The 13524-nt window shown below is 50.9% G+C and overlaps 1 protein-coding gene across 1 annotated transcript in view; it reads left to right on the top strand.

Moving 5' to 3' along the window:
- Positions 1-492: 492 nt before the first annotated feature.
- The window catches only part of CSMD2 (CUB and Sushi multiple domains 2), a 290617-nt gene continuing 277585 nt past the window's right edge, over positions 493-13524 (top strand). The window contains 1 exon segment of the mRNA XM_063419131.1: positions 493-753. Within this exon segment, the coding sequence (XP_063275201.1) occupies positions 597-753 (157 nt within the window). The 5' untranslated portion in view covers positions 493-596.

The raw sequence follows: 13524 nt of genomic DNA, 5'->3' as shown, positions 1-13524 counted from the left end.
CTGTGGGGCTGGGTGCTGATGGGAGGCTGGAGCCGGGTTTGGGGTGGGTAGCACAGCATCCCCCCCCTCAATCCACAACACCTCCCTGGCCCGGCTTCCAGAGAGGGAACAAAGCTCCGGGAACGATTAATCAAGTGGCTTAATATAAAAAAAAAATTAGAAAAAAAAAAAAAGAAGAAGTATAAATCCCCGAGGGCTGCGTGGTGCTGGCGGTGGTGCTGCTGCCGAGGAGCTGGCGCTGAGACAGCCACCGGGAGGGACGCGCCAGCCCTCCCCTGCTCTCCTCTCCTCTCCTCTCCTCTCCCCGAGCTGCTGCCACACTTGGTTCATTCCAGCTGCAGAAGCTCAGAGCCTTCCATGCGGTGGGATTTTTTTTTCCTCCTCCTCCCGGGCTGAAAAAATTAAGGGGAAAAAAAAAAAAAATAAAAATCGCAAGCCTGACCCGCTTCCCCCCCCCACCTCCCCCTTCCTCCTTCCTTTCTCCTCTTCATCCAGCCGAGCCGAGGACTATCCCAATCGCCGAGGGGAAGGAGAAAAGGGGGAAAAACCCTCCAGCGGCAACCAGCAGCCCCCCAGCACGCCCCGTTCCCTTTGACATGCAACCTTCGTGGGGATGGGACCAGCCGGGATGCAGCTGCAGCTTCGGGAGGCACTGGTGGAAATTGGGGATCGTGGCGCTCATGACGGCGGAGGGGAGCGCCTGGAGCCGGGCACTGCTGCTCTCGCTGGGGCTGCTGGCGGGATCGGCCATGGGTGAGTGCCGCGGGCAACTTCGGCAATTCGGAGCTGGAAGGAGCGGGAAGGGAGTGCGGGGTGTGTGGCACTGGGGTGGTGGCACTAGGGTGTGTGGCACTGGGGTGGTGGCACTGAGATGTGTGGCACTGGGGTGATGGCATTGGGGTGATGCCGTTGGAGTGGTGGCACTGGACTGTGTGGCACTAGGGTGATGGCACTGAGGTGGTGGCACTGGGGTGGGTGGCACTGGGGTGATGGCATTGGAGTGGTGGCACAGGGGTGGTGGCACTGGGCAGTGTGGCATTGAGTGATGGTACCGAGGTGATGGCACTGGTGTGTGGCATTGGGGTGATGGCACTGGGGTGATGGCAGAGAGGTGTGTGGCACTGAGATGATGGCGTTGAGGTGATGGCACCGAGGTGGTGACACTGAGGTGTGTGCCACTGGGTGATGGCACTGGGCAGTGTGGCACTGGGGTGGTGGCACTGGGCAATGTGGCATTGAGGTGATGGCACTGGGGTGATGGCACTGAGGTGATGGCAGTGGGCAGTGTGGCACCGAGGATTGTGGCACTGAGATGATGGCACTGAGGTGATGGCACTGAGGTGTGTGGCAGTGGGTGATGGCACTGGGATGATGGCACTGAGGTGATGGCACTGAGGTGTGTGGCAGTGGGTGATGGCACTGGGGTGATGGCACCGGGTGGTGGCACTGAGGTGTGTGGCAGTGGGTGATGGCATTGGGGTGGTGACACCGGGGTGATGGCACCGGGTGGTGGCACCGGGCTGTGGGCACACACTGCCCTGGCGTCTCGGGCACGGCCCCGGGGGTGTTTGACTCAGCCCTCTGGAGCTGCATCCTCGGGAGCAGCACTTTCCCAAGCCGGCTGTGCTGAAGGCTCTGCCTCTCTATGATCTCATTCCCCTTCTCTGCTGGGTCAGCTCTGGGCACCGGCGCCGGGGATGTGCAGGATGACTGTGAGAAATGCCAGCCCTGCTCTCCCCTCTGCCTCTCCCTGGCATCTTGAGTCAGGATTTCACTACCCTGCTGCTAAAACAGATCTCTGGATGCCTTGCATGAAGATGGAAGCACTTTCCTCCTTTTCCTCCTGCCTTCCCAGTTGAATATCTCTTATATATGAGCTCGTTGGCCTCAGCATCCTGCTTTTTATGAAATATGCATGTTTGGGCTTGAAAGCAGAAGAACACTTGAATTTGGGGGCAGTTTGCTTGTGTCTCCTACCTCATTTCCGCAGCTGCCCTTGCAGCCAAAGCAGAGCCAGGCACTGAAGTTTATTTCTGGTGTAAACAGCAGATATTTAGGGCCCGTCCTTGTGTGTGTGTGTGTAGGAGGGGGAAGAGTGGGAGAGCCGAGTGCTTGGCAGGGGCTGCTCTCCACACTGCGCCGTGCCCCGATTTCCAAGAGTTTCCAAGTCCCGTTGTCTCGTGTGCTGTATCCCAGGCTGGAGGAATGTGTGTTTGGGTGGTGATGTGTATGAAAGCTCCTCGGGTTTGGGTTTGTTTTTGGGTTATTTTTAGGGGGGATGGACTTTATCTGGAATGCAGGACTGATTTTATTATGTAAGGCAGGTTTCCTTTCAGGGGCTCGGGGCGGAGGATTAACTGCTGCTCCTGAGCACTCTTGCAGGGGAGCTGAACAGTTTTGCTGACTGGGAGGATCTCTTAGGAAAGGCTGTAAAAAACCCACCCAGACAACCTACAGGTCCCTAATAAAGGCTGAATGTTTATTTTGGTGGCGATTTTTCATCTCTTCAGCCTGTGCACACAGGAAAACCATTCCAGCAGTTTCTGTTGAGCTTTCCTCATGTGAGCAGACTGATGGGGAGATACCGAAATCTCAGATTTACTCTGCCAGGGCCTTACAGCTTTTTCTCTTCTTCTGAGCTGCCTGTGGCTTATTCACAGTGGATCTTCCAGGCTTCACTCTGTACCTCGCTGAGCATTTAATCCTTTCTTCTGAGGCCCTGCTCCCTCCTGTCTGCATTTTGAGCTCTCTGTTCTGGATCCTTCAGCCAGAGGTTGATGCTCTGGCTTGTTTTGCTTTGTGAGCAGAAGACCTGCAAAAGCTTTTTAGACCTTAGATTTTTTTTTTTTTTTTAATCTGCATCGGAGCCAGAGGCGTTGATCAATAAGTCCTCTCTTTAGATTCTGAAACCCCAGCAAGGATGCTTTTGGTGAGAGCAGGATGGAGGCTTTTTGTGAGAGCAGGGTGCCAACTTCAGCGTCTGTCTGCCGCCGGATCCGCAGGGATGCACATGGAGGGAGGGGACCTTTGCAGGGTCACCGTGGCTTTGGGGTGAAACCCCAGGAAATCAGCTCAGCCTGTGCTGAACCCATGTGCAGCAAAGTCTGGAGAGCTCCGGGCTCTCCGTGGCAGTGCAGGGAGCAGTAGCCAGGAGTTCCCATAGTGTGGCAGCAGAGCCGTGCGTGTGGAGCTGCCAGGCTGGAGTTAGGCAGAAAAAGGGGAGAAACCCTGCTCCCATCGCAGCAGCTGGGCCGTGCTGCAGTTCTGCTGCCCAGAAATGGCCTGGGAAAGGCAGCACAGGGCGTGGGGTGCCCTCGGGTGCTGCCGTGTGCCAGGGCAGCCTCACAGAGCTGCCCTTGGGGACAGGACGCAGCAGGAACCGGCGCCAAGGTGGTGCCTGCTATGGGAACTTTATTGTGGGCATCGAAAGGGGACAGGAGGTGGTTTGGGAGCTTCCCCCTGTCACTTTTAAGGCTGCAGTGATGCTTTCACAGGGATAAGACTGGGCAGAGATTGGATTTTGGCTGGGGGTTGATGGTGAGCCCTGCCTGGCCTCTGGAGTGTGATGCTTCTGGATTTGTGTGTATTGATTGTCAGTCAGGCTGCTCAGCCCTGCTGGGGCTTTCTGGGCAGTCAGCTGGGCTCCAGGTGCACCAGGGGCATGTCTAGGCCCTGTGTGTGTGGATAAACACAGATAAAATACATGTTAATGGCCTATTCCAAAAGGGTTTTGACAGCATTATTTACACACTGTGCTTTATTAGTCAGCACCTTGCTTGGTCCTGGGTTAAGGGAGGATGCACCAGATTGAGACATCAACTTTAAACCCCTGTAATTTTCTTTTTTCTCAATGGAAAACAGTTTTTGCCAGACTTCTGTTCTGAAGAGTGGAGGAGCAGGAAGCTGTTTATGAATTTCGTTTATGAATTTAAGTCGTGGGCAGGAACAGAGGGCAGAGCAGCTCTCACTGCAGAGCTCTCCCCCTGCACTGACAATTCCTCTCTCCTAGGTGACCACAAGAGGTTAAAGAACATTCCCAGGGTGTTTAATTAGGTGTGGAGCAGTGCTGGAAATGTGAGGAGAAGGTTCAGTAGGAGGTGCAGTCAGTAAATCTGGTACTTCTGGATCAAACTTGAATTAAAGACTTGAGCTGTAGACTTGTTCTGTCCAGAGGCACAGTGGGAACACGGAATGGGATGTAGGGAAAACAGAACAGATTCCTGTTTAAATCTGTTTAAACAGCACAGTTTAAAATGTGTGTGAAGTGGTTTTATCCTCTCGGGGTGCTTCTCATTTCAGCATCCTGTCAAAGTCAAAGCATCCCTTTAGTTGCTGTTAAGGAAGTTTTGGATCTATCCATGATTGTGGAAGGTGATGTTGGGTCCTGCAGTGGGTAAATGTAGGTTAGAGAGCTCCTGTGCATCCATCTGAGGTGGTTTGGGGGAATTCTCCTCAAAAAGTTCAATAACTAAAACATGATTCCATTCCTGTTGTCCAGACAAAGTCTCGAGGCTGTTGGTGAGGAAGGAGGAGCTTGTGAGATTCCAGGAGAGGATCCTGGTGGGGAACATCCACACCCAGCTCCTTTCCCCATGGAAGTGTGTGAGGGGGAAGGAGCCCTTGCTGCCTGTGCTGCAAGCTTTGGGATGTTTGGCCCACAGCTCAGGGAATCACAACCATTCCAGGGAAAGCCCTGTGAGGCCAGGGAATCCCTCACCAACCCAGCACTGCCCATCCCACCTCTCCCTTCCCATTCCTGGTACCATCCCATCCTTTGGGGCAGACACTTCCCTGTGCTGGAAGTTGTTCCTCGCCTGTCACTTTGTCATTTTTTTTTTATTGTGGGTGCTGAGTGCAGCTGAAAAACATCTCAGCCCCAGCTCTCCTCCCCACCCAGCTGTGCCCATCCCCTGGGAGATGCTGGATCCTGCTGAGCTGTGCCCATCCCCTGGGAGATGCTGGATCCTGCTGAGCTGTGCCCATCCCCTGGGAAATGCTGGATCCTGCTGAGCTGTGCCCATCCCCTGGGAGATGGTGGATCCTGCTGAGCTGTGCCCATCCCCTGGGAAATGCTGGATCCTGCTGAGCTGTGCCCATCCCCTGGGAGATGCTGGATCCTGCTGAGCTGTGCCCATCCCCTGGGAGATGCTGGATCCTGCTGAGCTGTGCCCTGGGGATGCTGCAGGGAGCAGAGCCGGGTGTTTGCTCCTCTGCTGCTGCCTGCCCCTGTCAGGAGCTGCTGGCAGACACCAGGATTCCCGTGGGGACTGGGATCCAGGCAGAATCATGGATCCCATGGATGGATTTGTGCTCCAGCTGTGGCTGGGCTGTTGAGCAGGGGGTGTTGGTGCTTTGGGGGGTGTCAGTGCTCTGGGGGATTTGTCCCTGAAATAAATCCCCCTGTAGCCCCTCCAATGTTCCACTGCTAGCTCAGACCTTAGAGGGCTTTAGAGGAATAATTCATGGACAGGACAAAGGATTCCAAAAGAGGCTCTGACCCCCAGAGGGGGAAGAAACCATTCCCCAGGGGAATGTAACCTGTCCCTGTGCAGAACTGAGCAGGGGCTGTCAGTGCTTTGGGGGATTTATCCCTGTGCAGAACTGCCCAGGGGGTGTCTGTCAGTGCTTTGGGGGCTGTCAGTGCTTTGGGGGGTGTCAGTGATTTGGGGATTTGTCCCTTTGCAGAACCCAGCCTTCCTCCCTGCTCTGCTCCCAGGGAATGATTCCTGCTCTCAGCTACTCTTCCTGCAGCGCTCCAGGGATTTCCAGGCTGGAATTGCTGCGTGGTGCTCGCTGCCCTTCTCCTGTTTCCGAGAGCCCAGCTGGGTGGGAGATGCCAAATTTCACAGCTGTGCTTCTGTTCCTGCTGCTGCCCCCCAGCCCCTGCCAGAATTCGGCCTGGATCTTGACCAGAGGAAATTGTTATGATAATGTTGAGGGTTAGGTGGGGGCAAGGTCGGGCAGCCTTAACTGGTTTTGAGCCCGTAGCATTGCAAGAAAAGTCTTTTTAACTCCATTTTTATCAGGAGTATCCTGAGACACAAGGCTGGAGTAATTTTTCACAGGCTTTAGTGAAATTATAACAAAGCTCTGTTTAGCTGAGTGGATTTTAAATAATACTTCTTTACTCTCCTCCATGTTTCTAGGCATTGGGAGGTTCAGAAACACCATGAATAGGCCTAAATTTAAATTAGGCTTTTTTTTTTCCAACAGAAAATAGAGCAAATTCAAATGGAAGGGGAGAGATAAGACTTTAAGGGCTACAAAAAAAAAAGGAAATGATTAAATAGTAAAGATTCTGTGCTGCTGGAATTGTTGAGTGCTGCATTGAGCTGTCTCTTTGACATCCACAGCAGCCAGAAATGTCAGAGGTGCTGGAATCCCATTGACTGGCTCCAATATCCACTGAGGAACGATAGGAGGGGAAAGGGAATCAGGTTTGAAGGGGAGTTTAAACCAGGTGAGGCTTTTTACTCCACCTGGGAGGAGGTGGGCACCATCCATCCTGCCTGGTTTATTATATATTTATATATTATAACTGAGGATTTATGCTCCAGCTCAGGGTTTTAATTTTCACTGCTGGTTGAAACGTTTCCCTGAGGTCAGTTTAGTGAGAGCTCCGGCGTGTGCAGTTCATCCTTGTCCTGGAGATATTGCAGGGCAGGAGGCAGCAGGGAGCCTCTGATCCCACCACAGCCTCTGAGAGCAAAGACAAATCCCCAACAAACAGCTCCAGCCTCATCTCCAGAGGTTTCTTCCAGCCCAAACCACTCCATGGAATAATTCTGCTTCGTGGAAGGACTTGCACGAGGTTGTTTGGGGAGTTTGGGGCAGCTCAGCTTTAACCACAACATTGCTTTTCCCAATTTATTCCTCAGTTCTTCACCAAGAAACACAAGGCTCCTGGCTGTGAGGGGATTTCAGTGCAGCTCCAAGGGTATTTCCTGCTCTGAGGAGAAGGCACTTCATGAGTTTCAGTGGAATTGGGATATGGAGATGAACCCAGCGCTAGCAGCAGCCACAATTCTGTGTTCACAGCGTTTCTGGGGGAGTGGAGTGCAGTGTAATGATGAGAAACGATGTTCTCTGCCTGCCATAAACAGGATGCAGTGCAGGAATCTGCAGAACCTCCGTGCTCCGCAGTGGCAGCCAGGCCTGGTGGTGGTTGATGTGTAATTGGGACAATCCCATTGATTAAAGGAATTAAATTAACTCTGCTTCAGTGTCTCGGCTCCAGAATGGAGACTGCAGGGAGTTGGGATGAAATGATTTTACACCTCCCTTGCATGGAAGTGGAAGAGAGTTTTTTGGGTGGTTTTCCCTCATTTTTTAAGGGGATTTCACAGTGGTTTGTGTGATGTTTCTTCTTTCTTCCCAGTGTCAGGTGCATTCCCTGACTCGGCTCTTTGCCATAATCTCCTGTCTCCAATAAACTCCCTGCTTTTGAGTGCACAGTTGGGTTTGATGGATGGAAAGAGAGCTGGGGGCTGTGTCAGAGTCCTGCTGGTGCTGGTGATTCCCAAGGGGGCAGAAAAATCCTGGAGTAAGGAGATGTGATGCTGTGACTTCCACTGGAACAGGCTCTTGTGAGGATCTGTGAGGGCTGGAGCAGCTGCCAGGGAGGTGTGGGATAAGGGAATAATTTAAATAAATCAAATCATGCCCCATTGCTGGCTGCAAAAATCTGCTGGGAATGAACCCCTGGCCTGTGTTTGGGGGTGAGGGTTTGCAGAGGGTTGCAGGAGGTGGAGCAGGGTGCAGGAGCAGCAGCAGTGGTGTTGGTGTGTGGCACTGAGGTGTCATCACCAGCAGTGTCATTACCTGCCCAGTGAGGTGCAAACACCCAAAATCCCGGCATCAGGGAGGCTGGAAAAGCCCTCCAAGGTCACCAAATCCAACCTGGGACCCATCCCTGCTTTGTCCCCATCCCAGAGCTCCGAGTGCCACATCCAGGAATTCCTTGGGATGGGCACTCCAAACCTCCCTGGGCACTTCCCGTGCAGAAATTCCTCCTGGATACACTGGAGGTGGCCCTTGTGTGGCAAAAGGAACATTCTAAACTCTCAACAAGCCTTTTGTGTAATGCTGGAGGGCTGGAGGGCAAATCGCAGCCCAGGGGGGTTTTCTTCCAGTGCCGCTGGAATTCTGCTTGTCAAGCAAGGATTGCCTTAGGAGAACACAGGAAAAAGGCCACCAGTGTCACCAGAGCCAGCCTGGTTTGTGTGGGCAGCACTGGAGCTGCAGCCAAGCCCTCATAAAAAAAAAAATTCTCAACCCTTGCTGGCATTTCAGCTTCTTCCTTTGTTAATCCTGGGTGTTTTTAGAGGGCAGCTCCTCTTTCCATCCGACCAGCAGGAAATCTGCAGCATCCCAGTTCCTGCTGGTGAATATTTTCCCCTTCCCTCCTGGTAAAAAGGCATTTCTACTCCTGTTTCAAGGCATTTCTACTCCAGTTTCGTTCCTGGGCAGAGCAGTGGGTGCCCCAGGAGGTGCTGGAAGTCAGGGAATTGCAGTTGGAAACACCAGGATGGATGAGAAGCTAGGCAGAGCTCTGCTTTGAATTTCCCGGGCTCTGCTGTGAGTCTGGTGGCCACTGGAGGATGGACAGCCTGACTTTTATAACTTTGCTCTTTTCCCAAACTTCTTTCAAGACAAGAACTTTCCATGGGAATTCTGCTGGGTGAGAATCCCACATTGTTCAAGGCTTGATTTACCCGCCCTTAAAGGCAGAATCTGAGCAGGTTATCATTTTAACAATATATTATTAGATAAAACAAACTCTCCTCTAGATTTTGGAGGCAGGAAGGCCTGGCCAAGGTCACCCAGCAGGGCGTCAGCAGCGCCAGGAGCAGCCTGGATGTCACTCCTGCGTCATCCCACGCTGAGCACCAGCACGGGGCTGTGATGCTGCAGCTCCTGAGGTGCTTTTTGAGGATCCTTCCCGCTGCAGATGAGGTTGGAGCCGTGTCTGTGCAAAGGCATTTCACAGTGGCTACACTGGAACAGAACAATCCCTGCGTCCATTTATCAAAATGTCTGCGATCCTCATTTCCAGACAGATGAAACAACAGTGAATCTCAAATAAAGGTGTCTTTGTCCAGAACACTTTAAAACAAAAGGAAGGGAAGGTTTGTTCCTCTGTCTGTTCTGGGCTGGTGGAATGGCTTTATTTGGTTTTCATCCACCTCCATTTCTTCCAGTGTGGCATTGTGGCTGTTCCTCAGCTGTCACTTCAGAGCAAAGCACGGTCACAGCCTGCTAATCCCGGCCCCAGCTGCATTGGAAGGTGCAGGTAGGGCTGGGATAGCCAAGAAAGATGAGTTAATCACAGGCAGAGAATTAACCACAACTGGGGATTTGCTGCTTCGCTGCTCTCCTGTTATTTGCACTCTCCCCTGACTTGCAGGAGTTGTTAGAGCCCAGTTCCTGCTCCTTCCCATCCGGGTGTGAGCCTCACTCTGCTTCCCTTCCCCATCCCCAAACCAGGGAGAAATCAAATCTGCAAAATGATTCACAGATTTATTCCGCAGAGAGGCATCTCGGGGTGTTTGTGAGGAGCTTTCAGCAGGTACAAATTGCACGAGGTTGATTAACTGCACAACTTTGATGCGCTCTCCGTTCTCTCCCTTGATTGCGTGGAGTGAATTCAACCGTTTCATGTACAATTTGGGATTAATTGTGAATGACATTTTGAGGTGAATGTTGTCTGTCTGCTCCTGAACTTCAGGTAGTACTGTCAAAAAAAAGTCAGGAACAAAACCGAGTGCAGTTTCTGTTGCAGGAGAGATTTGCACTGCTCCTGTAATTTGTACAGAATTGCCTTTACAGTTTATATACCTTTAGATCCATGTTTTATGCAAAGACTGCAGATTTTAAAAGCAAAATGTGCTCACTGGAGATGGGAAGGTGGGAGGTGTGCACTGAGAATTTGCCAGATGCATCAGGGAATTGGATCCTGGTCTTCAGAAAAGCAGGATATTGGCAGAGAGGATGGTCTGGACTTTCTGATTTTAACTTGCCACACACTCTGCCTTTGAAGCAGTTTCTTAAATTATGTGAGCTCCAGCTTCTTGTCTATAGAGGGGGAAAAATAGTGCTGTACTAATAGTATTATCTAATTAATTATGAAGATGAATGCCTGCAGGATGGCAGAGATCAAATGGAGAACTTGTTTCCTTGTTACGGTTCCTGTTATTTATCAGCGGTTTATCAATATTTTGTTTAGTTAATTTAGTGAAAGCAGAGCTTGAAATAAGATTTTTTTTTTTTTGTGGCATTTATGTCATTACTTTTGGAGTCAGATGGCCTGAGGTGGAACTTGTTCCCTGCAAAAACAGGAGGAGTGGGATTTTAGGCACAGAAAATTTGCTGAGGAGCTTTGCAGTGGGGAGTGATGTGCTGGGAGCTTACATAGGGTCCCATCCTGCCCACAATTCTTCCTCTTCCACGTGGTTAAATCCATGAATCCCAGCAGGATCCTCCCCTCTCCCAGGGTACAGAAAGCCAGGGCTACAGAAAATTGCAGCTCATTTCTCCTGTGACAAAGGCACAATTCAATGCTCCTTTTCCCCTTTATCCACCAAATAATTACACCCCGAAAAACACATTTCCTCCTGGGACGGGGAGGAAAAGCTCCCATCCTGCAGAAGGATAATGGAGCTGGTGCTTTTCCAAAGGTTTCCATTTTTTAAAGATGCTCCTTGCATCCCACAGCATATTGTTTATATCCCTCTATTGTTGTTTTGTCTCCATTAGGGAAGGTTAGGCAGGGATCCTGGCCACTGGGCAGCTGTCAGCTCCATTCCCAAGGGGCTCTCATTAAATTTAAGCACCACTTGAGTTGTTAATATTAAAATAGGATCCACCTGCTGGAATCATGAAGGGTTTGAAGGATGGGGAGTTTGTCCCTCATTGTGTGGGGACTCCTTCCCCAGTGATCCCTTAGGATTTTGGCTTTTATATTTTTCATATATTTGTAATCCTGCAGTTCTTTAGTGTGTAACTCCAAACCCCACACACAGTGTGAGCTGCTGCTTCCCCATTTTGGGCAGACACAGCAATTCCTCTCCAGGCCTGGGGACCAAGGACACCTCACTGCCTCAGGCCTGAGAGATGGGAACTAAAGTGAGGGGAGCAGACTCAGGGTATAAATGACTTAATTACCTGAAGCTGTAATTGGAAGATTAACTCCCAGTGTACAAATGGACCAAAATTATAAAAGTATGAAAACCTGTGACCCACTGACCATTTTTGGGTGCAGCCCCTGAATGGGTTTTGTCTGTCCTGGATGTACCTGAAGGCCCTACAATAAACACAACTGCTTTTTATTCCCTTTATTTTGTCTGCCCTCTGTTTTTAGGTGGCCCAAAAAGGCATCACCAGTGCTGGGCCTTCCTCCCCAGGGTTGGGTTTTATCACCGTGGGGCCTGACCAGGAATGAGACTCTGGAGACAGATCTGGGTTCATCGGGCAGAGCAGGGCAGGAAGAGCCCTTTATTTACAAAAACCCACTTTTATACATTTCCTATGAGGCCTGTGGATTGGAGGATGGAATTCCCACCTCCCCACCACATTGGCCAAGGAGGCTGTCATTCAACCTCCCCTTCTCCTTGAGAAGGAATTCATAACAAGGGCAGTGTTTACAAAAACATGGTCCTGTGTTTACATTTACAAACTGCACATTTCTCCTTTAATATGAACGCTCGGCAAACCAGGAAAAAACCTCATGGCAACAGGGTTTGTCACCAGCTCTGCAGGCAGCAGCCCTGGACTGACCACAAGGACACTCTGCTCTCTCTGAGGGCTCCACTTCCCTCTCTGCAGGCTCTCCAAAGGGTGTTGAACCAGCTGGATTGGAATTTCTCTACTTTGGTGGGGGCTTTGATGAAAATTTGTTTTCAAAAGCCCCACAGAGCTCCCATGCTGAAAGAACAAGGTGTGGAATTGTCCCAGTGCTGCCAGGAGAGCCCAGAGATGGAGACCAGGGTGGGTTTGGAGTGAAGTTCTTTGGACTTGATCACAAAGGGAGAAATCCTTTCCTGGGAGGGCTGGGATGGAATTCCCAGAGAAGCTGTGGCTGCCCTGGATCCCTGCAAGTGTCCCAGGCCAGGCTGGACGGGGCTTGGAGCACCCTGGGGTGGTGGAAGGGGTGGGACTGGATGAGATTTAAGGTCTCTTCCTGTTGGAGCCTAGAACATTCCTCTGGCCACCCTGGAGGGTTTGGAGACCAGACAGGGGGTCTGGGATCTCAGACAGGGGGCTGAGTACAGGGGGCTCAGTCAGACCCACACAGATCCCAGGAGGACACTGACTCTGATCCCTGTCCATGGCAGTGAACACTCACATGCAGGAAGAATCACAAATCCTAAGAATTTAAAATAAGTAGTGGATGGTTTATTATAGAATATAAATATAGAAATTAGGATTTTTAGCATATGGGGCTGAAGAGACAAGATGGAGGAATTGGGGAGTGGCCCCTGTGCTCCTTGTTCTTGCTCTCGTCCCCCATTTTCTGCTGAGTTGGGTTTTAGAGATTGGTTTAGAGTAGAACTGACATGTTAGCATAGGGAGTAGGCATTGGTACAATTTTGTAAATAAAAAGTTCATTGTGGACAGTGGTTGGGTCAGGGGTACTGTACATAAGGTGTGGGGCTCTCTGACCCGCCCAGTCCCCCCCGTGTCCTGCTCTGCTGGGGACGCCCTGCAGAGCTGGGACAGAACTGAGATCATGAAGAATAAACAACCTTGGAAATGTACACTGGGGACTCAGTTTGTCGTCTCTACCTCTGGTGTGAAACCCCCAGGGCAAAGAGAAGCCTGAAAACCTGATTACCTCTGGGAACAGCAACCCAGGGGAAACTCCCAGGGAACAGCAACCCTGGGGGAACCCTGAGCACCTTGGGGAACAGCAACCCCAAGGAGAATCTCAGGGAAACAATAACCCTGTGATCTTCCAACCCAAACCATCCCAGGGTCCTGTTTTTAACTTTGCTTTGTGTCCCGGGCCCCCCTCCAGTGGCACAGTCAGGGCTGGTTCTGACCCTGGGCAAGATTTGAAGGTAGAAAAACCAACCCTGCAAGGTCCCTGCTGTTGTCACCTCTTGGTGAACACCTGCACTTCTTCCTACTGAATTAACTAATTTCATTTAAAAAGAGCAAGCTCATTTGGCTGGATTTAAACTACCAGCTCTGGGGAGGCTCTGTCATTTCTTCCTCCTGGGAGCACTTCCCAAGCTTAAATTAGAGAACAAATGATGACCTTTTTTTGCCCAGGAATCAACGCTGAGGGCTCTTACAGGGAGTTTTTTGCCTTTTCTTCCATGAAACGCAGTTAACAGATGAGACTTTTGACAAAAAAATCCCCAATTTGGACGTACGAGTCGATTCAATTCACCCCCTGTTAGCTCCTTGATTGAGAGCTATGTAGATTGAAGAAGAAAGGTATTGATCTGCTTTGGGGATTGAAAACTAAGATGAAGTGGAATATGTCTGTGGGTGAAAATGAGGTTTTAAATGGATGGAGGA

The sequence above is a fragment of the Prinia subflava genome, chromosome 24 (assembly GCF_021018805.1).
Source record: "Prinia subflava isolate CZ2003 ecotype Zambia chromosome 24, Cam_Psub_1.2, whole genome shotgun sequence".
NCBI lineage: Eukaryota > Metazoa > Chordata > Aves > Passeriformes > Cisticolidae > Prinia > Prinia subflava.
This window is presented reverse-complemented; position numbering and strand designations above follow the sequence as displayed.